General features: G+C 47.4%; 1 protein-coding gene across 1 annotated transcript; it reads right to left on the bottom strand.

Moving 5' to 3' along the window:
- Positions 1-897: 897 nt before the first annotated feature.
- LOC144475543 (uncharacterized) lies at positions 898-24,550 on the bottom strand. Its single transcript, XM_078191540.1, has 5 exons — positions 24,175-24,550; positions 15,480-15,721; positions 5,467-5,607; positions 4,850-4,987; positions 898-3,954 (listed from the first exon to the last, which is right to left on the bottom strand). The coding sequence occupies exons 1-5, from the start codon at positions 24,548-24,550 to the stop codon at positions 3,742-3,744; spliced, it is 1,110 nt and encodes a 369-aa protein (XP_078047666.1). The 3' UTR covers positions 898-3,741.
- Positions 24,551-26,390: the final 1,840 nt, after the last annotated feature.

The raw sequence follows: 26,390 nt of genomic DNA, 5'->3' as shown, positions 1-26,390 counted from the left end.
TTAAAAAATGCAACAAGTTTATCCAATAATTTTCAGAGAATTAAACAAATCTCCACAGAATTTGAATTTTATTTCACGTAATTTTTTCCGATCGGTTCGAATCGCATCGATGCAGAAAGCAATAAAACATATATAAATTGCTAGTCGTGCTGGTGAATTTCGCATTGCCATGGGAAAATAAATAAATAAATTTGCAGATGTGTTTCCATGTCGAACTGTCTTTGGTTTAATATGATACAACAGAGCGGGCGTATCGGGGGGGTTGAAGGAGCCCGTGTACATATTACATATTCACATACATAATTATATTTTGCAGCATCTATATCATCGGATTCGTTTATATACAACATATACCAAGCAATCCGTAATTATTTTACACAAAAAATTTGCCGTACACGGCGCGTGTATCTGATCGGCGTGGATCGTCGCCGGATTACGCCGTCAACGTTATTTAACGTCCTTTGACGTTACGATATCGTCATTTAACGTTATCTCAAATTTTTTCGACGTTATTTAATATTTTTTAACGTTGTTAGAAACGACAACGTTATTTAATATTCTTCGACGTTATTCAACGTCATTTAACGTTATTTAATATCCCTTGACGTTATTTAACATTACGACAACGTAACCGACTCCCAACGACCGTAATCGACGCTATCGATCCGAAACCCTCGGATCGATGCTTCGAACAGTCGAAAGAATTCCCGGCGGATCCACGGATCTCTTACACCGAAGTATACCTTTTTTCTCTTTTTCTAACAACGACAGATAGAGAATTCGCCGGAAAGCATGCCGACGTTGATCGTCGCGAATGAATTTTGAACAGAGATTTGAGTCCTATTTAAAGAAGAGAAAAAATAGAGAATATAAATCGGCATATCGGGGTGGGGTAGGGGGGTAGGGGGGTAGAGAATCGTTCTGCCGAGGGACGCTCGAACAGGCTGCGCTGCTGCTTTCGCGCGAATCGTCTCTCGTCGATGTCGCCGAGCGGTGCCGCCTAAACTTCTCCGCGTCCACGCTGGATTATTCGTCCAATGGGAAACCCGGTAAAACGACAGTCTTTTCTGGCTCGCGAGGAAGGGAAACGAAAATGCTGGGACGAATGGTCGAACAGGTGCTCCGAAAAGAAACGAAAAGCTGTCTGTCGAAGTAATAAAATGGGACATGATACGAAATGTATTCGAGATCGATTCACGAGATCGACATTGCCAGAACCCTCTCTCTCTCTCACTCTCTCACTCCCTCACAGACGCACGCTCTCATTCATTCTCTCCCGGACCGGCGCATCCTCCACCGATTCCATCCTCCTCGGTTTTCGCGCGCGGAAACAATGAAGCGGGATCGACGATTCGACGATAACAATTAGTCGCACACGTGGGGGACAAACGATGCATATCACAGACACGATGATATGGAAATGAGAGATTGCCGGTTTCGTACAACGGTGCGCCGTGTTAGGTACGCAGAAGGTGTTCAGCCGAAATCCAGCCTTTCGCGCGGAGGAGACGAAAGCTCGTCGTCGACGGAAAACGGATTTTACGGTTACGGCGGCGTTCTCGACTTCGACGAGATTCTAAGTAAGTACGTGTTTGGGGTGGGGCGGTCGCTCTCGGACGTCGACGTTCCTTCTCGTTAACGGGAATAAAATCAACGGAAAGCTCGCGGGCCGGATAAAACGAGTAAAATCACGAAATAAAAAAAAAGGGAAAACGGTCCGAAAAGGTTAAACTTCTCGCGAACGAAATGATCGCGGATAAAAAATAAATCTGTCGAAAAGGCACGTCTCGATCTCGGCGTCGAACGGGGTGAAAAGAGGCTAAAAATTGGTGATGGTAAAAACGTCGGGGGACGAGAAAAAAAAAAGGAATCTAAAACGTTCGCCGTCGGGTCGGTGTTGGACACAGGAATCGATTCGACGGCGAATCGCGAAGTACGGCGGGAGGGGGCTTCGTCGCGTTCTTCGCGCGGCGCGAAGCACCGCGGGGCCAAGCGAAGGGAGTGCAGCAGCAGCGCGGCGCGTAACGTAAAATGGCGTCGGGCCGCGTCGATGCGTTACCATCTTCTTCCGCTAAGATATTATTAAAATTCTACTAATAATATTAATTACGAAAAGTAATAATAATAATAATAATAATAATATTAATAATAATAATAAAAATAATAATAATAATAATCGTAGTAATAATAATAATAATAATATTAATATATATCCTTCTGTTTTTTCTCTTACACTCTAGGCAATTTTAAGCTCAACTAGACACTTTAAATACAGGCTGTGAATCGGACATGTAAAATCTTTACAAAAATAAAATAAATAATCTGAATAAATACGAATAGAATAATATTACAGTTAGTCAATAAATTATCGTGTGTAGAATGAAATGGGGCGGGGGACACCGGCTCCTCGGACCCGGCGAAAGAAGCGGAGCTCTTTCCCCGGGGGTTGCCCGAGCGTTTCGTCGACGCAGCGAAACGACGACGCCGGCCATTTGCTCGCGTGGGATAGCACGCGCGATCGACAATCGGCTAAAACGCGTACGGATTTGTCGGCTTTCTTCTCGCTTGGGCGCGAATAGTCTAGCTTAAAGCGCGAATACTGTATTTTCTTGTGTACTTAGGATATAATACCGCTGCGGTGCACAAGCTCGTTTAAAACGATTCCCTCGGAATCCGTTCCCTTCTCTATCCTTCTGTCACGTGTGCTCGTCTCGCTCTCTAACTCTCTCTCTCTCTCTCGCTCTCTAACTCTCTCTCTCTCTCTTTCTTTCTTTCTTTCTCTGGTCTCTTCTCGACGGAACGCAAAGTTCTCAGATCGGCGAACGACTGCTCGCAGAATCTCTCGCGATGGAAAACACGAAGATGCGAACAGAGAAACGAAGAAATTTCGCGTCGCGGAACGAACGATCGTCCGCGAGAGAGATTTCTCGCGCGAACGATGCCTTCCACCGCGCCTTTCGATCTTCGATTTTCCACCGGGCGAGGCGTACCAGATCGCGCGCGCGACGGTTCGACACTCGGATCACTCGATATAAAACACTGTCTCATAAATCGCTGGTACACGCTGATGCTGCGCAGACGACTCGTTGCGCGACACTTTGCTTGAGAATCGGTTCTCGTCGTTCTTCTCTCACGCGAGGATCGCGCGCGCGCGCGCACGTTCACGGGTCTTGTCCCGTGCTTAAACGCGCGTCTCGTACGTCCTCTTCTCTCTAGTTGTTTCTGTAGACGTGTAAGTGTGTGCGTGTGTGTGTGTCGTGTCGTGTGTTGCACGATCGTGAACTGGGCGGCGAAAGCCAACGGGCTGCGTAAATCGTGCGACTCTGGCTCCCCATCTTCCTTGATTCTCGGTCGTCGGAGTTTCTATCGGCCAGCCGTGTGTAATCGGCTCGGACGGTTTTCGCGAGCCGGCGACGAGAAGAAGTATCTATCGGCGGCAGTCGAGTGTCCCTCGTGTCCCTTGTGTCCCTCGTGCGGGCGCCGCCGTGGTGGCCCACGGCGCGCGCGACCGATAGATAGATCGTTGATCGCCGCGAAGGGCGGATGACGACGGCCCTCAGCCTGCTTGACGGAGCACGCTCGGGCCTTCCTCCTCCTCCACCTCCTCCTCCTCCAACTCCGTTTTACCCGCCCCCCTCGCCGGTGACCTCAACGATGACCGTCCGGATTAGGGTGGTCCGGCTTCCGCAGATGGGCGAGTCGACGCCTGGTCGCCCTTCGTGGGCTTTCGCCTTGCCATCCTCAGGATTGTAGTCCGCGGTGCAGGTAGTCGAACACCTGCACCACGTATTCGAGGCCGTTCATGTAGTCGCGGAATATCACCCAGTCGCGCAGGTTCCGAAACGTCTCCGACGTGGAGATCGCGCGCAGCTCGGACTTCATGATGTCGCGGGTCACGTCCGGCCGCGACGACAGCTGACGCTCCACCAGCGCCACTTGCAGCTCGCAGAGGACCTGCAACCAACGTCATCGTTCCGTTAGATTCTTTCGTTCGATTTCATTATCGTCGATTCGATTTCATTCAATTCTATTCCGATCGATACTATCTTATTTTACTCAATCCAATTTCATTCAATTTAATTCAATTTAATTCAATTTAATTCAGTTTAATTCTACTCAATTTAATTTAATTTAATTCAATTTAATTCCATCTAATTCTACTCAATTCAATATTATCCAATACAATTCAATTTAATTCTACTCAATTCAATATTATCCAATACAATTCAATTTAATTCTACTCAATTCAATATTATCCAATTTAATTCTGCCCAATTCAATTTAATTCAATTTAATTCCACTCAATTCAATATTATTCAATACAATTCAATTCAATACTATTGAATTTAATCCAATTTAATTCTACTCAATTCAATTTAATTCTACCCGATTCAATTTAATTCCACTCAATTCAGTATTATCCAATACAATTCAATTTAATTCTACTCAATTCAATGCGATACAATCCGCGATAAAAAGCGAATGCGAATAACGCTGAACTTGTCGGCGACCGATCATAGAACAATGGAAAAATCGCGGAACAGAAGCTAAGTAGATCGGGCCGTAGTATTCGACAAAGCGTTAGTCAGGATAGAATCATAAATTTTTTCTCTCGCGTTACAGCCGGGAAGGTTTAGTGCGACGCGACTTTACGTAAAACTCGTAAAGTTCTCGGGCGGTATATTTTTTTTTTTACGACCACGGCGGGCAATATAATTCAGGCTAATTGTGCTCGGCAACATTGTGAAAGGTGTGTTCCCTCTCCTGCTTTTTTTTTCTTGTTCTTTTTCTTTTTCATTGTAAAAATCCACAAGGGAACAAGTAGGAACTAGAATCGCGTTGCACTTACCGTTCGCAGCTTGAATTCCGTGTCTTTGAATTGCTTGCGAAACTCGAGCTGCAGATCCTCCTGGTCCCAGACGATCTGTTCCAAACCCACTGCGTACTTCTGCATGTACTCGTACGCATCGATCAGAGCAGTGTCCAGCTGTGAAACGGAATTTATAATATTCAGTCAGAAACTGTTCAGTTGAAGTCATCATTTAAATAAAACTATGCTACGCGTTTATAATTTGATCCATGAATAATAACTTTATATATAAATTTATTATAAATCTATAAAGTAAATTCAAAGCTCCGCTGATTAATTTATAAATTTATTATGAGTCTATAAAAAAAAATTTAAACAGCCATAAATCAATTTATAAATTTTATATTCTGATATATGTATAGCTTCATATAAATTCATATTTAAATTTTATTACAATAATAATCGTTCTGCTTTTATTCTAATAAAATTAACTCATAAATCTGTCTCTAGAGTTTTTTTTAGAGTTAATTAGAGTCTAATTAAAGGCTTAGCTAAACTAATTGTTCCCGTGACAAATTTCACTTTTCTAACGACGTAGGAATTGTATCTATTTAAACCGCTTCGTTCAAGAAAGCGTTCATTATGTTTCCGCTCACCTCCAACCTGTCAAGATACTCTGGTTCCAGTTGCTGTCCGAGTTGCTTTGGAATTTCCCTTGGCCCCGGTAGCCAATCGTAGTGGCTGTCTTTGAACGAGGAAAGAATTTCTTCGAAGTCAACGTTGAAGGTTCGCTTCGCCTGGAAAACGAGAGAAAACCGCGAGTTGAATAAAAAATATCGCTCGATCGAAAGCCAGGGGGATCGGAGGGTTCGATCTATCGCGAGATACGTCGTCGTCGTCATCATCATCATCTTTCGGATCCCCGGACTAGCCGTGAATGTTGCATTATCCCGGCAAAGCCGAACGCTCGATTAAAATAGTCGGCGGGTAGGAATTGGACGAGAGAAGTGCACCCTAGCGTGCGTTATCGTTGTTATCGTCCTACAAATTGACCACAACGCAGCCTCTCTCTCTCTCTCTTTCTCTCTGCGCGGTTTAATTGCATGAAACTTAATAAGTGGTTCGCCAACGAGAGGAGGGCAGCTCTCGCGTAACACACAACCCGACAATTTGCTGAGAGCGATCGGCGGCGGCCCCGAAAAAATCGGTTTATGGGGGAAAGAATCCGTTTTGCCGGAGCTAACTGTTAAGTTACATGCAAATGGCCTATATTCGCGCGCCGAGGGTACCAATGATAGGCCATGAACGGAGATGAATGTCTTTATTTTGCAGATAAAAAGAATACTCGACCGTGAGGCCCCTCCGGCTCGCCGAACCTTTCCGATCGATTTTTCTTCGACCACCTTTCCTAGCCGCGCCGATAAACAATCGTTCCGATGCGTTTTCTTGTTGCTTCCCCGATCCTGTTACTTTCACTGCGAACAACCGCAGCAATGCAGTTCGCAACGTTGTCGAAATTACAAAGGTTTCAGAGCTCTGCCTTCGACGAGATTTTTAACCCTTTGCCCTGTAATATTTTGTTTGATTCGTTAGGAAGATTTTTAGCATGATTTACTAAAGTTATTCGCACGTTTTGGAGAAGCCCTTAAATTAATATGTTAAATTATTGTACGAATAATTGTTAAAATATACGCTTTGAATTCTGTTTGAAAAAGCGCAAGGAAATGATGCAAAATATTTCAGCAATATTCGCAATTAATTCTCTGAAAATCACAGTCAAATAAATCCCAAAAATAAAAATTGCATCTAAAGAAGAATTTCTCCACAAAATCGCGTCTGTCGTACAAAGTATCGGCGAGCGAGTCGATCGAGACATTGTAGCGTTTTAACGAGACCGCGCGAATGAGATAATTCGATGCAATCTGTGCATAGCGCGCTCTCTCTCTCTCTCTCTCTCTCTCTCTCGGCCGGTAAGAAATGGGTTTTACGGCATGAAAAAAGAGTTCGTTTCGCCGGGATTAACCGCGGCGTTACATGCGAGTGTGGCTTGTGCTCGCGTGCGAAGGGGTTAGCGCAGCAGCGATGATGGGTCATGAACGAGAGATGAGTGTCTTCATTTTCAGTTAAAAACGATCTCTCGGCCGTGCGATACTTGCTCGGCTGTATGCAAAAGTTTCCGCGCCTCTTTTCTGCCGCTGGGGGGGAGAGGGGAGCGATATATGGTTCAATAACAGGTTTAGTCACTGATTAAACCAGGGAGCCAGCGCCTCGCGCGAGATCAGCCTTTCGATATCCCTTGTTCCTGGTACGATGGGAACGAAACGCGCGCTGACGGATGAGTAAGCGGCCGCCGCTTACTCGCTTACTCGCCGTCGCGAGCGGAACAGCGCGCGTGTCCGCCTCGAGTCGTCGACTTTTTTGGGAATAGGGGAGAGACCGAGGTCGAAAGTAACTAGTCCACTTTGTACACGGATTTAACCGGTTGGCTGTCGCGGTCTATTTAAACAGGGCTCAAGTTGTTGTAATTATACTATGGTACTATATACTACAATTATATTATGGTGGATTTTGTTGGATATGGTACGGTTGTAAAATATATAATTTAATAAAGGATATGAAAGTATATATCTTAAGGACAAGTTTTTTAAATGGCAACGCATGGTGTTTGGTTATTATATGGTTAAATGACTGTGCTAGCTGCAAGAATATTTGGTCAGCTCATCCGTTAACCTTAAACTTGAGATATATAGAAACTTTGCAAATTAGTTATAAATAAAAATAACGCAATTTTTGAACCTCACTAAAAAAGAAATCAAAGGAAAATGTCAGCGTTCCTTTTCTCGAAAAAGTAATTCTCTCTAAACAATTTCGTTTAATTATTTCGCTATTATTGACTTTAATACAACTACTGCTATCTACTGTTTGCTTAAAAATGGTTAATGATAAACTATATTGATTCATCGATCGAAAGATCCTACGACGAAGATGAGTTCACACTGTGCAGCTAATTTTCAAAGAGAAGCAGACTTTTCTATTAAAATTAAAAAAGAAAATTATTAAATTAAATGGTTAATTCGAACAACACGCACTTCGGTTATTCGGAGCAATTTCTCGGAGCAGATTGCAAGGCAGCTTGTCCGAAGTATGTAATGCTCGAAAGCGCGGGCGCCAGGCCAGAGAAGCTAAACGCTTCGAACGCTCGAGCCGCCATGAATCATCGGTAACAAGGTGCTCCGATCGCGACAGAAGGGAGAAGCCCTCGCTTCCCCCCGTGACAACTTGGAAATGGTCCATTAGTACGCGTTTCGTGAAACCGTGGGCACACCGTACACGCGCCGCAGAAAAGCGCCTAAAACGATCGCAAGGTCAGCTGACTGGCCGAAACGCGATCGAGAAGCTTGGCACTCGACAGAAAATGTTAGAACGTGTTCAAGAATTTTAGAACTCATTCACCGAGTACAGAAATCGACTGATCTTCATTGAAATTATTTCTCTTTTTACTTTGAATATCTATTTGTTGCAACAAGAATAAAATGTCATTCAACACGAGAATTACCGAGTTTAACCCTCTCAGTACCGAACAACGATATATCGTTGTTGGCTATATATTAAAAATTGTTGGAAAGATAGCTTTCTTAACATTTTTATTAAACAACAATTTCATTTCTTATTTCTCCTCCCGTTTTGAATTTGTTATTCGTCAGGCTGTTCAAAATTCTTGCAATTTCTTTCCGAAAATTGATCAAACTTCGTCGAACAAGATTTCAACATTTCGCTCAGATTCATTTAATTTATTTTTAATTCTGGTACTAAGAGGATTAAAACATGACAATCATGCTCAGAACCAATACGTAGGTAGTTCTCGAAACACAGTCTAAACCGAGCACAAGCTACCGATTGTAGAAGCACAGGTGGACCAAAATGGCGATTACGAAATTCGCTGTCGAGAAGAGATCCCAAATGAGTACATTGTAGGAGAAACATTAATTATCGCCACCGTAACAAATAATATCGAAGGGTCCCCGCTCGCAGACCTCACAGGCGGCGATTTTATAGTTATTTTACGCGAACGGTTTCCCAACGAACACGTCAAAAGATGGCGCCGTCCCTTAGGACTCGTTTCGGGATTAATCGATCACCGGTTTCCCCGGCGTCGTTCCCGTAGAAACCGTAAGAAATTCCATCGGCGAAGTTTTATAGCTTGTTTCGATACACCGGCGTTCCATTCGTTGTTCCAGGGGCTCCCGATACAAAATACCTGCGAGCCGTCGGAACAAGGAATGCGCGCGCGCGCGCGTGTCTTTTAAAAGCCTCCCCCCCTCCCTCTCGGCGGGTTCTGATCAATTTTCGCCGCGGACGAGAGTTCGCGAATATCTGCCAGTTTTCTCGTATCGGCCAGCTGTTTCGAAGACAATCACGAAAATGTTGCGCGCCGCGAGAGAACGGACAGTGGGAACGAAGAGGGAGGGTGGGGACGGGGTGGGGGAAGGTGGGAGGGAAGAAAAAGCGAAGAATGAAAGGAATTGTCGCTAACAACCACTGGCGGCGAACAAATCTGAGACGCGCGGGTCTTTTGTGCCCTCGTAAAAGTCCTCCTCCCGGCCACACCGGGAGAGCACGGAATAATCGTAAAACCGGGGCTGAAAACTGACAGGAAGTAGGCTGGCGCGGAGAGTATAGGCATCGGGGGCCTTGCGCCGCCGCGCGGCACCGCTCGTTGGACCCGTCAAAATCAATTAGTCTCTCTCGGGTCTTTCTTCTAGCGCTGCTTCCACCGGCTCCCACCGCTTATTAGAAGTTATAAAAGTTTTCGGTGCGACCGCGGCCGCGGTACCGATTCCAAACGGCTCGCGCCAGGCCACCAAAGAAACACGACTGCGAAAAATCGGACGCTGTTTCGGTTTCGTTCGAGTTTTCTTCCGACTCCCGGTCACTCTTCGCTCGAAAAATTCGCTTCTTCGATATTCGATAATAAACCGCGACGACGATACGACGACGCGCGTTCAACGACGATTTTATCGGTTCTTGACCCGGTTCAATGGGATTGCAAGACTTCTGATCATTATTAAGCTAGTCATTCTTCTAAACGATTTTATTCTTTTTTTTTAATAAATAAAATTGTCGCAAGTGACTTCTTCTCTTTCGATTAAAATTATTAAAAAAACTATTAGAAGAATTCATGGAATAGCTGAGACAAATTTTTACTTCGCATAAAGATCAGCTAATATTATAATATAAACCCATCGATTCTTTCAAATCGAAAGAAAATACGATTTTCTATTATCCAAATCTAAAAGCAGCAGAGAAAACGATGTTTTATCACAGAAATGATCAAGAACGGAAAAATATTAATACCACAGGAACTTAATATCAAATATCATTGCTTTCCTCGAAGAAAATATGAAAAGCATGTCACAGACAAAAGATGACAAAGTTCCTCATATTTTCGCCAGAAATAATTAACATTTAAATTGATTTAATAATCACCGTCGATGGAAAGAAAACGTAACAAATATTTGAATCGGACAACATAATTCCTTGTTAGGCGTGTCGCGAACAAGGACGAGAATAATTCATCGGACGTAGTTGGTATAGGTAGAATGGGCGTCGATGAATCGTGTTCGAAAAATATGTCAGCCTTGAATGAAACCGTACGGACCGACATCCAGCGAGTGGAGTAGCAGAAAATACGTGTCGTAGTGCGTATTGAATGTATCGTGGGCAAGTAAATGCACTGGCGCGGGTTGTGTATCCGGTCTGCGTTTTAGTATGCAGGCGGCGTACCGGGGTATAGATGCCCCATCCTTGTCGGGGAGGGGGGCAGCTTCCGATTCTGATTTATTGGAATCCTCCGCTTCCGATATTTTATCCGATTCCTTCACGTAGCACACGGCCCGCGCGTATAAGCGACTCGTAGACGTCGAACTTCCTATCCGCCCTAACAATAGTAATATCGGCTGTAATCGCGCGTACGCGGTGATCCATTGATTTCACGCCGCTTTATTGACTCCTCGTCGGCGCGCACGACAACCGAACGAACGACGAATATCGTCGCGGCGGTGTACGATCGGCGCACGATTGTCACCGAACAAAGAAATTGCCGTTTGATCGAAGTCTACGAAATGAAATGCGTGAAATTGCTCATACTATTCGAGAAACACTTCCGCGCCGATAATAAGTTAATTAACCGAATGCCTCGAATAGCAGAACAGCTGGCGGCGGACATGTTCGATATATTCTTAGAGGAAAAGACCGCGAGGCTGTCGTCGCGGTGTTATAAAAAGGCAATTAAGATTGCTGGATACATCGAGTTATGTTTCAGACTTTAAAATATGTGGCTCGTTTTCCTCGATCCACGAATCGACGTCCGATGAGCTTAGGGGAACGATTTATAGGAAGGAACGATTGATACGGTGATAAGAGAGCGATCGAATGCGCGTCATTCGATGAATAGAAATAGTGTAAGTGTAGGCAGAAATATCGTGTCGGAGGTGCTAGTTTTCGCAATGGTGTTGGTATATTGCGGTTGTTGATGAGATCACGAGGAAAATTAATGGAACAAGTGCAACAAGAATGAAATTTTGTCGGGTTAAAATGATTATTTAAAATTGCTAACTATCATTATTTAACGTTATTCTACATTATGGTAACATCAATTAACGTTATTTAATATTTTTCGACATTAGTTTGGCATTATTTAATCAACACGCCGTGGTAGGAAAAATCTAAACAACCTTTAGCGTGATGTATTATTCGAATGAAATTTTATCCGTAAAATTTATGCAAAATATCGTCTGCAGAATTTATTAAAAATATCGTCTGAAAAATTGATTAAAAATATCGTCTGAAAAATTTCGATCGTCGAACATCGAACATCGACGAAATGAGACAATTTTATTTCCCGCGCGTCTCGATTCGCTTCGATTCCCACATTTCGAGATCGAAAGGATCTTCTTCCGCTCGGAAGAACAGCGTTGACATTTCAGTAGATCGCGAGCGGAAACCTGTGCGCAGCGACCGGCTGACCGTTGCGCGACGGGTTTAACAGATGTCGAGTATCGCGGGGCTGATAACGAACAAGGAATTCGCGGATCGGAACGTTATCGCCGGGCCACCTGCGCGTGGGTCTGCGATCGGTCGCACGAGAGCTGCCCCGGTTCTCCGTAACCCCCATGTCTAATCTCTGCTTTTTCTCGTCGCGGTCACCGCGACGCTGAAACGATAACGAGAGCTAGCAGGTGACGTCACTGGGCTATACCAGACAGTGCGTCGCCCGGTGAGAAAGACCGAGAAGAAGCGAGAGAGCGAGAGAGAGCGAGAGAGAGAGAGAACCGGGCGAGGACGTCCTCAGAACCCGGCGAAGTGCTGCGAGTCTGGGAAAAGGTGGCCGTCGCGGAGGAGAGAGCGACGCGTTGGTCCTTCTCTCGGGCGACGTTCGTTTTCCCAAGGCAGGCCGAAGAGGAACAGAGCCGAAGAATAACATAGCCGAAGCAGAACAGAGCCGAGGAGGAAGAGAGAGAGAGAGAGAGAGAGAGCCGAAGAGGGGGAGGGGAAGAATAGCCGAACGATATCAGATTATGCGCTGACTTAGAAAACATCGGTATCGAGTATCGTCCGGCGATGATGTAACGGGGCGACCGTTTCCACGATGGGCCCCCACAGAATAGGGCGGAACGAACCCTATACGCAACAGAGAGACGCGAACGCCAGTTTTGCGGTCGCGCGCTATGAATCCTAATTTCGTGAGCGGCCGATCCGTGGCGGGGCGCGCCACATTCGCCGGCGAGGCGATATCCGCCGGTTAATTTGCTCCTGAAACCTGCGCCGAGCGAATCCGATTGAACGGTTGCTCTAATTATCGAGGTTCGCGCTTCGGTTGTACACTTAGAGATTGCTTCTTGTGTCCAATTAATGGCTGTCGCGAAGCTAAGTATTCGTGTCAGAGACGCCGCGCGCGCTAGGTTCAGCTACGTCCATAAATTCTGGCCGATTAACTTGGCGCGAGCTAATTATCATTATCGCTGGAAGCGCTGTTATAAATAAACGAGTCGGGCGGCGCGTGGAAGACGCGACCGACCTAACAAGACTGGATCTATAGATATATATATATATATATATATATATATATAAAGTACTGGAATTGTAGTATATACGGAGGGACTCTAATGACGACTTATTGGCACCAAGTCCGACGTTAAAAGAAGCCTTCGTCGAGGACGATTTTTCCTTAGCAACCTGTACAATTCTCTCGTTTGCAGTGTACATTCTTTTAACCCCTTGCGCTACGACTCCTTTTAGGTCGCGTTGATCAGCACTTGTTTGTTCTTAACCCTTTGCCCTCGAATGGCGACTCTCAGGCACCACTAAAATTATTCTATAATTTTACAAAATAATTTTCATAACAACAAAGTTTAGATTTCAAAAATCGTTGAGCAGCAAAACTGTTGCTACGAGTTGCCAGAATTAATTTAGTCCCGACAAAACTGCACCTTCCTGCATACAATGAAAATGCTATAAGCCAGAAATTTCAGGACAACAATTTAGACGATATAGGAAAAAAAGATCGCCTGGTCCTATTAGGAAACTTATTAATTATGAAAAGTGCTAATCGTCATTCCGTGAAAGCAGCGATAGTGCAAGGGGTTAATATAAAAAAATAAGGGGTTGACCACGATTAGGAGAGATTTCCCGTGCAAAGTCGCGTTTCGTAGGACCGCGGAGCGAAGGGAGGGGGAGCCCTGAAATGGGTCATAGCGTGGTAGGCGAAGGCGTGGGTCCGCAGTTGCGAAAGAGACCGCGAAAGCGGGGTTTTAAACGAACAATGTAATCCAAGCTGCACGCGGCGCATGCAACGATGCGCGCGGCCCGGGCGTCCCCGCGGCAACGGAGAAACAGGAAACGCGTAGAGCGGGCTGTCAAGGATGAGTCAGGTGGGTCCAAGAACTGTTGGCGCGGGCATGTAAGGACGTTCAGTTAGAGGCCCCGAAATCATGTCGACACACGTGTGTGCACGATGCATAACTAGGAGAGACAGGGGGAAAAGAGGAGAGATTGAAGAGGAGAGAGGAGAGGAGAGGAGAGCGAGAGCGAGCTAGGGGGAGGCCGCGACCGAGCTTAATCTATTCGGTAAAAAAACGAGACTAAAGTTTCGCGTGTGTAACCGTAGCTTCGATCCTGCGGTTTCCACGTCTCTTTTTTCGGATCGTTTCAGAAGAGAGGAGAGAACCTTGAGCAACGCGCGCGCGCACACACACACACACACAAACACACATACACAGGTCGAACCGGGACCGTGATTTATTGTCCTTGGTTAGAGATAATAAGGCACGATCGGCTGGGAAGATTCTTTCGAAACGAAAGGATCTTCGTGCGCGGTCGTGAACGGATCTATTTTTCGTTTTTCGGCAGAGAAAGAGAGAGAGGGGGGTGGGGGTCGCGCGGGGCGGCGATCGCTTACACATTTCATAATACACCGGGGCGGCGCGGCGGGGCGAGAGAGCAAATCGAGCACAGGAAGCGGTGGTCTCTGTCGGTCTCTCCGCGCTGTAAAAAAATGTCACTTTCGACGATCCCTGGACACACAGAAGCCGCGCGCGCACGCCCGCGGACTCTCCAATCTCTATATCTCTCTCTCCATCTCTTTCTCTCTTTCGTCTTTAGATTCGCCGGGGCTCGCGATTACAAAGTGCATTTTCGATCTCTGTAATTACGCGCAATAAATATCACGCGCCCGATGCACAGCAATCAGAGAAACAGGGTAATACCGGGACGGTGGCCGCCGCCGTCGCCGCCGCCGTCGCCGCCGCGACCACTTTCCGAACCATCCGCGCGCTAAGAGGAACACTCGAATACTTAAACACACGGACGGGGGATCGTCTGTAGTCGCCGATCAGTTGCGTGACGGGAATGAGTTATTGTCATGAATAACCGTTCACCGGAGGAAACATGTATAAATATATAGGCGAGTGTAATTGAAAGAGAGAATAGGACGCGCGGGGCCCCCGATGACCCAAAAACTGAGCCAATTTATTCCGGAAACCGAAGCGTTTTGAATATTCATGGGATCCGCGGGAAATGTGCAATAATTGTCCGCGAGTGTGTTTCGATGCCCCGGCGATTTTAATACACGAGAGAGAGAGAGAAAATAGAAGACGGAGAGGCGAACGAAGAAACAAATTCGATATTAATTTCGCGTTTTTTGTAGTTGATTGCGAGGCGATGCGCGTTTCGAAACCTTCCCGTCGGTTTCGTTTTCATTCGTTCCAATAAACTGCTCCGAAATCGCCGGTTTCCGTGAACAAGGCGGGCATCAAAAGCAAAGTCGTATCTTGTGTATCGAGCAACATCGAGCCACTGGTAAATCGAAGATCTCTTTCGAAGGTCTCTGGGATTCAACGATCAACGTCCGTACGACCGGAAGTACTACCATAACCGCCTTCCGCTCGATGTCCCCTTTCCCCGGCCGATCCCCACCAGAAGTCACGTTAGTAATTATCGAACCGATTGATGAACTTAATGTTCGTCTGTTAGATCGTCGATATCGCGATGGTGGCGCGGACTTGCGAGCGCGTTTTTCTGGAGCGATGAAGACGACGACGACGAAGACGAAGACGAAGACGAAGACGAAGACGAAGACGAAGGCTGGGTAAAGAGAGTTTCGTGTACTCACGTAATCCTCGCGAAAAAGCTCCGCGTGCATCAGCGCCGTTTTCGCCTGGACGACAACCTGCTGCAGAAGCTGCGAATCCGTCAGCTGCACTACGTCCAATTCACCGGTCGTGAAGTCTTCGGCTGCGAGGCCGCAGGGGTTCACCCACTTCGGGGGCGAGCTCAGTCGTCTACTCTCGAGGGTCATCGTCGGGGCGCTCTGTACCGAGACCGCGAGCAGAGTCACCAGAAGACTGCCTAACCCTGGAAAAACCAACGCACACAAATCAAATGGTTATTCTCCTGGCGAGAGTCTCGTGAATTTTTACGTGTCTTCGATCTTTTTCTTAAAGAAATTAGACGATCGTATCGCACGTGTGTTTATTTTATAATTAACACTTGGAAGATACAATACACATTTGCAAGGCACGATGCTAAAATTGTACGATATTAGAATCGAAGTTTTTGGTGGGTGATAGAATCCATTGTTATAATTTCAAAAGTAAAATGGAATAGCACTTTCGATAGCATAAGGAGATCTGAATAAGATTAAATAAACTCTAATTATTAAAAAACGATCATCGCACTTTGATATACCAGTTTGGTAGACTTTTTTAATTTCAACGTAGTGAAAGATTGGAGAGATTTCAAGTCAGTTGATTTTTGTTCATCGATAGCATTCCCTCTCCTGAGACAATTTCTATTTTTCATAAAACTCCACCGTCTGGCGCAGCCTAAACCTCGCAAATGCAAACTGGAAGTACCAATTGCTCGTCTAGATCTGCGTCAAATGTCACTCATATTAAACAAGAGTAGAGGAAGTAACCAAACTCAAAACAGCTCGAAGAAGACGTCGTAGACCACAGAGATGAAGATATTTCCCCTAAACGACGGCGCATTGCCGTGCAATTTCGGAATTCGTATTTCGAATCATCGCTGAACAGCGACACCGAAAACCATAGGGTGCGAACACTCAGAAATCGCTGGATTCGGTAAAAAGTTTTGATTTCCGTCTTTGCTAGCGCCGAATCGATGGGTTATTAACCGAATTCTGTATTATGAGGATAAGAGATCCGACGGTGGAATCGGCGATTTGACGCGAGACTCGAGAGAGAGAGAGAGAGAGAGAGAGAGAGAGAGAAATGATCCCGGCGCAGCTTCCGGCTCGTTGTTTCGACTCTTGCCCCGTTCTCGCCCCACCCTTTGGAGGGTACACGGTCTCCTCGTCGATAGTAAGCGCCTAAATGGTAGATTTCGATCGGGACCGTCTTATGATCATCCGGCAGTTTCGGGATCACCGCTCGTCGAATTACAACCACGCGAATTCGTCGTCGCATTATTTCACGAGTTACGACCGTTGATGAGGGGCCTGGGAATCACGTGCACCGGCTACGACGACAAACCCATCCGGCAGTCGCGGTACGCATTCGGTGGATGGTGTATAACAGCCGCAACTTCTCTCTCTCTCTCCCTCTCTCTCTCTCTCTCTCTCTCTCTCTCGGTTGTAAACGGGCACCCTCTGTCCCTCTCGCCCCGTGATACTGTTGTTCGCGCTCGGTATGCTCGTTTTCCAGCGAAAATACCCTCGCGCGTCGAATTTCGCAGCGGCGAGAAGAGCGAGGGGAGCGGCCCTCCCGAACCGAAATGCTCCCGCATTAACATCTCGTCCGGCCGTCTAAACAGTGTTATTCCACCGCGTCAATGTTTCTAGGCGCACGCAAACCGGCGATACCGTATCCCAAAGCCCCGCATTAAAACAAAACCACGCGAGCCCTCGACCCTGCAACCGCGAGGTTTACGAATTAATTCCGATAACACGGTCGGACGAGACGGGATGGAATTTTCAAGCCGTGTTCACACCTGTCCGAGACAGCGCCGCGAATTTTTGTAACGGGTTGAACTTAACTGTTTCACGAGATATCGACGGAATTGGCTCGGCACGTCGCAAAGTATCGATATCGCGAGTTCTACTAGTTATTTCGTTTTTAAGTTGCTTCGCGGTGTTCAACTTCCACGTCCTTTCTTTAGCGTAGGTCTATGTTTGTCCAACAAATTGAACACCGATGTCAGCAGGATCGTATTTGCGCTAGGGAGGATCGAGCGCTGTTCGAAGCCCTCGTAGCAACAAATCGACCGATGTCAGGTGGTTAATTCCTTTTCCGACATTTTGCGCGTACAATTTGATACTGTTAACCCCTTGCGCTGTAACAACGAGCCGGATTCGCGATGAACGTTTCGCACATGATATAGTACATATAACTGCCGGTCGTTTCTATCAAATTGAAACAAAATTTCAATCTTCTACCGTGAAAATTTGTGAAAGGAATTAAATGAAGACAATCAAGAAAATCCTCTCGTTCAAGGAAATTATTAAGAAATACTAATCGTCGCAGTTATGAAAGCGATCGTAGTGTAGGGGGTTAATCGGCGCGACAAATACCTAACAAAACGAGGAAACAGGAATATCATCGAACCGCTTGGAACGTTGTAAAACACATACGAATGTAATGACAGTATCGTACGCTTCCTCGCACCTCGTTAAATCGGGGATAAACGTATCTAAAACAAATTGTATCTAAACTCGTTGAAGGAGCCATCAAACCCCGACGTAAACGATCGAAGACGTCGATAGCTGGAAGCCGCGATCGTGTCTGGACAAAGTGTGCATCCGAAGAAAAACAAATTCAATTATACCGTGCATTGCGCGCGACGGCGACTGCGCTAGTCGCGGCGGAGACAAAATCAACGGACAGAGAGAGAAAGAGAGAGAAAGAGAGAGAGAGAGAGAGAGAGGAAAAGAAAGAGCGACGCAGCACGAAGAAGGGGGTAGGAGGCCGAGGAGACATCTCGGACACTTAACGCATATTAATGAGCGGCTCTTAAGTGCGTTTCGCGTCTCGCCGAGAGGATCGTTACGCCGCGGGGAAGTTCGCGCCCCAAAGTAACCGTGAAAACCGTGTCGCGACGCGAGCGCGCGCGCGCGCGCACCGCGGCTAACGGTGTGGTATCTTTTTCTTCTGTCCGCGCGCGGCCGGTAATTGCATCGAACTCTGCGCGCTTCTCGCGGCGTCGCGGCGTCCATCGCACAGCCACGCGTTCCTTCTTCGTCGCTTTGTTTGTCGCGGCCCGGTCGACGATAAGCCGCGGGACACGCGCTTCGATCTCAACCGCGCGCCGATCGTATTGGAATCCGTTCGAACGCGGATAGACGCGCGGGATAACCTCGCGCCTCGTATGCAACGCCACGTGACTCGGACGATGCATCCGCGGTCACGCTTCCTGCGAGCCTTGCCGATTTTTCCCCGAGCCGCCGAAAACTATTTATACCGCGATGATTAACGCAGAGATCGCTCGAAGCAATCGTTGATGCAAAGCGAGCGTTGATTAGAATTTCTAAGGGAACGTTTAGTCGATAGTTGTTTTGAAGAATATTAGAAGATGCTGTGACGTTGCTTTTATATAATATAGTTTATCTAGGAAGAAATATCATTGATTATGGAATAGTAAGAAGGAGTAACTATCGCTGAAGTGAGAAAATCGGAGCGCAGCGTCGAAGTTGCATCCGACGGAAGATTTTTCGAAACGATCGCAATCGAAGTACCGTCCTATACTTTGTCGATTTCCATCTAGTGGGAAGAGAACCGTTCCGCGACGATTGAAACGCCAAACGCAGAGAGGCAATTACGTCGCGACAGCGTACGCGTCGGAACGATATCGTTCGACCACGCGGACAGCGTTACTTTCGCAAAACCGCGGCGCTGTTCGATAATGCGGCAAAGTATTTTTATCGTACCAGAAGCACGGCGTGATCCAGGTAAATGATTCCGGCGCGCGCGCGATTACGTTTCCTTACTTGTCGCTCGCGCGGCGTTTCGTACGCATCGACGCCGGCGTATACTTTCGCCGCCGCCGCCGCCGTCGCCGCGGCGCGTTTCTTTAATCGCGTACGCCGGGTTTTCGTGCCGATGGAATTTAATTGCCGCGCGATATTGCCTCGCCGGACGGTGGAACCGCCTCGGCCAAATTTGTCCGCGCGAGCGGAATCGCGACCGGCGAATAGGTGTACGCTTTCGAGCAAGTTCGCATTCTTTCGCCCGTAAGAAACTCGAAAGAGCCACCTGTGTGGACTCTCCCGGCCCGTGTGACTTGCAACATTGCCCACCTGGAATGCATCATACGATTCCCCGTGTGCGAGCACACGGCCGCGCATCGCACCCCTTATCTCGGCCGCGGCGCGAATACGCTGACGAACTTTTCTCGTTAACGACGACCGGCATCGTTTAATACGTTTGTTCATGCGACGTCGCGAGCATCGGCCGGGTATCTTCTGTCCACTTTCACGCGAATTTAGACGATCGTCGTTCGAACGGTATTCGAGCCCGTCGAACAGCTGTATCTCGGCCATTTTATCGCCATCGTTCGCAAATCTAAATTTGACGCGAATATAAATTGTTCGCAAATATAAATTGACGCGAATATAAATTGTTCGGAGAATCTATATTAGTCCCGAAGCTAAAGCAAATTAAGCCTTCGCAAAGCAACGTTTATAGTTGGACGATCCGCGAAATAGCAATACAGAAATGTCTTGAAGAAATTTTTTTCGCCACTCTAAATTCTTCGCAAATTTAAATTCTCAAAGATTGAAGAAATTTCAATTCTTTGAGAATTATTCGCGAAGCAAAGGCAAATTAACCCTTAGAATCGAACGATCCGCGAAATATCATCGTAAAAATATATATCTTAAAGAAAGTAGAGAATGCAATACGTGACCACAATTGCAGACGATGCTGCACGGTATTAACACATCCCATTCGTGTTTGCCAACTTCTGCCAACACTTCATTTTCTTTCTTCCACTTCGCTGTGTCGTAATACTTGTATTGACGTAAACGTGCACCGTGTTTTCGTTGATCGCGAACGAAACTTTTGTTGTTCGCCGTTTTATTTGTTATCCCTCGTACACGCGAGCCTCTTTGCATTTTTCTAACACAATAGCTGATAAGCTGGGAGTCCTCGCAAAAATAAAAGTTGCGCGCATCGATCGCGAAAATATCATTTCAGAACGACTTTAAATTTATTGAAATTTTTCACTTATACGCAACTCTATATGTTTCAAGAATCTTTGTAATTTTCAAGAATCTAAGTTCGCGCCACTGGCAGAATTTCATCTTTTCTCATTCTTTAATCTCTCGCATTTGCCATCGCATCCGTGAGATATACTAAGCACGATGTATTTTCGATCATAATCAGCTCCAAGCGATTAACCCTTTCGGTACGAGCGCCGGATATATGCGGCGTCCGTGCGACGACCGACATAATTAACCGAATTTTATATAAATATTTCTCAATATTTTATGTTTACTTTTGTAATAATTTTGTTTAAAAAAATGTCGTTTTATTAAGCACAGATTTTATTAAACGCTTAGGAAATATCTTCTTATGAAGGAGGACTGATCATTTGCGGCGGAAATTTTGGCGGCCCTTTGTACAGCGAGAGCGTCACGGCGGAAAGAGTGCTCGTACCGAAAGGGTTAAACCCTCTTACTTTAGCTTATTACTTCATTATAATCGCGAGGATATCGCGATCGGTGTCATTCGAATCAAGAAACCGAGACGAAAACGACGGCAAAAGTTTTAAAAACCGAGTACGAGGAATATTGCTATTTTAATTGAAAGCAAACGATTTCCTCTTAATAGCTATTCTTATTCTATTTCATAGCGTAACGCTATGAGAAGATCGTAGCACCTCCGCTGTGATAGCTGTCACTCGGCAGAGCCGAAGTTGGGACAGTTGATCGAGAGAAATGCCGCGGTCGCGCGCGTCTCCGGGGTTCGCGCGTCGCGTCAAAAGAAACCGTGGCGTGGTTTTTCGTGGATCGCGAACACACACACAGGCGGGGGGATTAAATCGTGGACATTTGGTAGAGACGGGTCATCTAACGGGTCGTCGGGCGTACCCGCGCGGCCCCGTCGTTTTCTACTTTCGCCCCGTGTGGCCTGGCCGCGGACGGGTGTCGACGGGTTGTACAGCTAGGGCCTACCTCAACGACAACGCTCTCCACGGCGGCCACGGCGTTCCAACGAAATTCCTGAGAACCCGCGGTCTCCGTGGTAAAAAAAAGTAAGGCGTGCGGAGCCTGTGAACACCGGTGCAAGACGCATCTCCGTCGGTTCGCCGGCAAGAAGATGCTTGAAAAATGCGGTAATGACGCACTGTCCTCGCATTGCTCGCGACAATTATACCCCATTACGCCCGTCCCGGCCCACCCCCCTTATCTTCGCGGATCGTGTCCATGCCCGGACCGGAGCGCGTTGCGGTAGGTTGCGGTACACACGGTAAGTATATACGCTCTCGTCGATTTATTATACGCCGTTTTCCGACCATTTTTCCTGCCTTGCCGCGCGGCTGCCCGCGCTCGTCATTAATCCCGCGGCGGCGGTTTTGAATCTCGGGCCGGCTTCGTCGATGCTTCTCGCCACCGGGGATCAACCCCTTCGCCGTCGTATCAAGTTTGCACATTCGTACCGTGCTGCTCGGAATTAATTCTCATTCAACGAACGCTGATACAAAGTTTTTAAAGATTGGCTAGCAAAAACAGAACTTGTTAATCCTTTTTTTAAATTTTAAATACATATAACACGACGAGAGTAAAGGGTTGAACGCTGTCGATCTCTCCCTTATCTCGATTTTCATTCCCTAATGCGTCCAGGTCTATCGTTGCGACGCGTGGACTTCTCTTTGTTTCCCTAGCCCTTGGAAAATAGCCAACACCTCTCTAAATAGTCTCTTTAAACGTTTACGAATATAGTAAGATTTTGTTTTTTATTAAATTTTATGAAAACGTAATTTCTAATCGATTAAATCGAACGCTTCGCGATATTTTCAAGCAAACATGTCAAAGAATGATTCGAGTGTACTGTTCGTGGAGCGCGAGGTTCCTCTGCGGGACCTGTGAATGGCGCAGGCCTACCTGTAGATTTGAGAATGTTCAACAGGTGGGTGTGTGTTTTGAACGCGCCCGCCTCCTCGCGCTTTTCGCTGCTTTCGCACGGTTCACCGCGGTCGGAGGCGGCGTTTCTTTGCGCTTGTACAGGTGCTGACGCGTGGCAGATCGCTGACTAATTAACGACTGACAGAATTATTTATCCGTCGCGAATTTCGCGGATGTTACCAAGAGACGAGAATACGACGTTACAAGAGCGATATTTCCGATAAGCGGCGATGACTAACTCGTCCATCGACTTTCTCAAACGTGACGTCAAATCGCGAAAGGGAACGGTAAGGACGATGGACCAAGCGAAGAATGTCGCCGGATCACGTCGCGTCACCTGTCGAATCGACATTGTTACGGCTAACGCGTGGATTATCGTCGAAATTTCTGATGCATCCCAGCGTTGAAGTTGCTGCTCCTGACGTCCGACGACGGGCTGACGCGCGACGATAATCGTCGCTTTTGCCGAATACTTTGCGCGGTTCCGCGACGCGTCGAATCGTGCCTTGTCGCGAAAAATAGCCAACAGTCATTGACGAACAGTCATTGAGAAACTGTTTTTGAAGTTCCAAAATTCGCGGAATGGAATCGTTCGTTCGTCTTGATATCTTGGCGAAGAAAGAGACGCCGGGAGTCGAGCGAGAAAACGGAGCCGGGACGGGACGAAGAAAATTACGTAAGGAAAGATGAATTTTCGGTGAGTCAGCCGCCGATGGACGCGATAATACGCGAAATGATAATGAATTCCAGCCTGTATAATTTCGTTACATAGTAACGTCGATACATCCATCCAGCGGGACGTAATTTGAGCGAGGAGAGAACCTCGGCCGCGGTTCGCAGAGAAATTAATTGAACGATCGGACGACGATTGCCAATCGATGATGCAATTTTTAATGCCGCGCTCGGTTAAATCTCCTCCTTCCTTCCTTCGACGGTTTGCAAACCGATGGAACGAACGTATGCAGAAATTATTGCAGGAGCGCACTGTATCTCGCCGCGATTTCCGAATCAATTCGGGGAAGCCATTTCTCCACCGGAAAGAGGATGCAACTTTTACTCGGACAATCGGGCTTAGATAGGAAAGACCGGCCCGATAACTTGTCGCAGAGTTCTTCGACGATCCTTCGACGTGATCGCGATTCTCTCGCGCGCTTCTCGAGAAGAGTTTCGCGCTTTAAATTGACCGCCTGATAGGCGAGCGTCGCTCGCGACGGATAGTTACAGAAACAAGCTGTTACCTGTCAATTAACGCGGATCAAACTCTTGCCTTTTCTCAGCAATATTTAAGCATTCGACCACGTTTTCATATATTTGAATACATTTCCTTTTTCGTCTATGAAATTATTAGAAAATGGCGTGAGAAGGTGTCACTCGATCGCAATCGATTCGCGGCACGTTTTAAAGGAACATATTGAATTGTAACATAATCAAAGAGAAATAAATGACTTTGAAATGACAGAGAGTAGATTTTCAGCGTGAAGCGTACAAAGGTCAACCCTGTATTTTCCTATGGGGTTGAAATTGTCACTTTCAGCACCTCTCCCACTGACGTTCAGTCACTTCGTTAACGATTCGACGATAGGAAAGACACGGGCCGAAAGAAAGAGAGAGAAAGAGAGAGAGAGTCGTGCCAGGAGAAAAGAGAGAGAGAGAGAAGGGGAGCGATAGGAGCAACAGTTGTCGCGCATGTTCCCCCGGCACAATCTAAGTCAGTGGTTCGACTTACTCAGCCACGTGGTCGCGGTGATGGATGCGTTGTGTCTCGATCGTATCCTTCGATCGTCGTAAAATGCAGGTACGTAGTATGAATCACTATCCGAGTGTCTCTGTGCATGGTCATTTTTATTAATCCGGGGACCGATCACATCGGCGCGGCGGCCGTACGCCGGCAGGCCCCTGCACCACGTCGTCGAGGTTTTCACGGCGGCCGGCGCGATCGCTGTCACGTTGCCGTCCTGGGGCACGACGGTGGCTGCACCGTCGCGATGATGGTGGTCGTGGACTCTGTGGGACGTGGTCCTTTGGTCGCGGGCGAGTATCGCCTCCATCGTCGTCAGCTGTCGATCATCGACGATCGTTCTGTCTTCCATGGCCGCTGTCATGCTCGCATAGCACACTCTCTCGATCACTACTCTGGTCGCACCCAGGGCACTCGCGGTTATGCGAGAGGAAATCGGCTGTTACTTGTACAACGATTCCGTACGACGTAACGAGATCTACCTTCGACCGATCCGATCGCGAAGAACCGATTAGAAAAAAATATTATATGATCCGCACTAAACGATAATACTGTAAAACGGCACGACTCGCGGAATAATAAGAAAAAATATATATATATATTGGAAAGCTCCGTAAGCGTCGTAAACGATTCACCGGTCACAACCGTGTATCGGTAGCGTAATCACAATTGGAAACTGTCTGCACGGAATCACAACCCATTTGGCACTGGTTCCAACACAACCGATGCAGTGATTCTTATACGAGGGGGGGGAAGGGGGTTGCGAGAGAGCTCTGTCCTTAGGAGAGTAGGGAGGGGGTGGGTGGGGGGTTTCGGTCAGAGTCGATGTAGGTGTTTAAGAATATGGCGGGAGAGGAGGGAGGGAGGGAGGGAGGGAGTGGAGTGGAGGGTCCGAGGGGGGACACACGGAAGAGGAGAGGAAAAAAGGCTGGGTTCTCTCTCTCTCTCTCGGTGCGCCGTTAGGGGTGGTCCCTTGAGCGCCTCCGGTTTTTGTCTCTGCCGTGTTTCGGTCCTGCCGGTTTCCGGCGTTGATCCGGCTCTCTTGGTTATCCCTTTCGGCTCGCTCCTCGGCTCTCTATTTCGGCTGGCACGGATTTTCCCTTCGCCGTGTGCGCGTTTTACAGGGAACTATCGTCGGGCCCTGTTTGGCGGTAACGTCGTTGCGCTCGCACGCCGGTGGGGTAAGGTCGTACCATACCGAATGTCAAGAGGTGACTGAGAGGTCTTCGTCGCCCTCGTTCCGGCCGAGTGTATCGAGTGTATCACCTCTCGTCTCTCTGTCGAGTTAACCACGGGCGCGGAGAAGGTAGGTAGGTAGGTCGGTATAGAAACAGAGAGAAGGAGAAGCCAGCTATAGGCAGGCGAGCGAGCCAGAGGCAGGCTGTTCGCTCGTCGTTATAGTAGGAGTGAACCTGCGTAAGGGAATGGAAGTGGAAGGTGGACTTCTGTCTGTCTCGGTTGTCGGTAGGTCGTTTCTCTTGTCCGTTCCCTCTCCCTCTATTGTGTATTCTCTTTCGCTCCCTTTCTTCTTCCCTTCCTTCACTTCCTTCCTTCCTTCCTTCCTTCTTCCTTCCTTCCTTCCTTCCTTCCTTGCCAGCTTGCCCGTTTCCTTTGCTTCCTTCTTTCCTCTTTCCCTTCGTCGACGTCGTCGGCCACGGTTCTTTCCCGTTTTTATCTGGTGCGCCCCGAGTATATGACTATCAGTGTATGGTCGTGGCAGCTCGGTTCACCGGTGCCTATATACGATTGTAAAGCCACCGTAGCACGTGGCCCGTACCCCGCTTTCGGTCAATCCTGCGTTCCCCCACCTCGTTCCTCGGCTCTCCTGCTCCTTCCCTCGCTTTCTCTCTCTCTCCCTCCCTCTCTCTCTCTCTCAAGCGCGCGCGCTCTCTCTTTCCTTTCCCCTCTGGCTCCTTGTTACTCTTCTCTTCTATTCTTCCTTCTCTCCCCCCCTCCCCCCCTCTCCCACCCGAAGAACCTCTTTTCCTTCTGCTCCTCCGCCTCCGGCACCCGTCGAATTCCCTCCTCTTTATTTCACGCTCACCAACGCCGCGTCCTCCCCCCCACCATACGTGACTCGTGGGTCAGGACTCCACGACTCATTCATAACTCCCCGCGAGCGACCAACCATATCCCCACTAAACCACGATCCATGGACTTATCCCCACTCTCTCTCTCTCTCTCTCCCTCCCTCTCTCTCTCTT

This window comes from Augochlora pura, chromosome 10, assembly GCF_028453695.1.
Source record: "Augochlora pura isolate Apur16 chromosome 10, APUR_v2.2.1, whole genome shotgun sequence".
NCBI classification, from domain to species: Eukaryota; Metazoa; Arthropoda; class Insecta; order Hymenoptera; family Halictidae; genus Augochlora; species Augochlora pura.
The sequence above is the reverse complement of the archived record's forward strand: the minus strand, read 5'-3'. Positions and strand labels throughout refer to the sequence as shown.

Bases quoted from the DNA above. Each gene is read 5' to 3' on its own strand.
- LOC144475543 (XM_078191540.1), bottom strand. From the start codon at position 24,550: ATGACAGCGGCCATGGAAGACAGAACGATCGTCGATGATCGACAGCTG. The intron at 15,722-24,174 runs GTAAGTCGAACC...TGGTTTTTCCAG, and splicing joins CACCGCGACCACGTGGCTGA to GGTTAGGCAGTCTTCTGGTG. The intron at 4,988-5,466 runs GTGAGCGGAAAC...TCCGTTTCACAG, and splicing joins AGTATCTTGACAGGTTGGAG to CTGGACACTGCTCTGATCGA.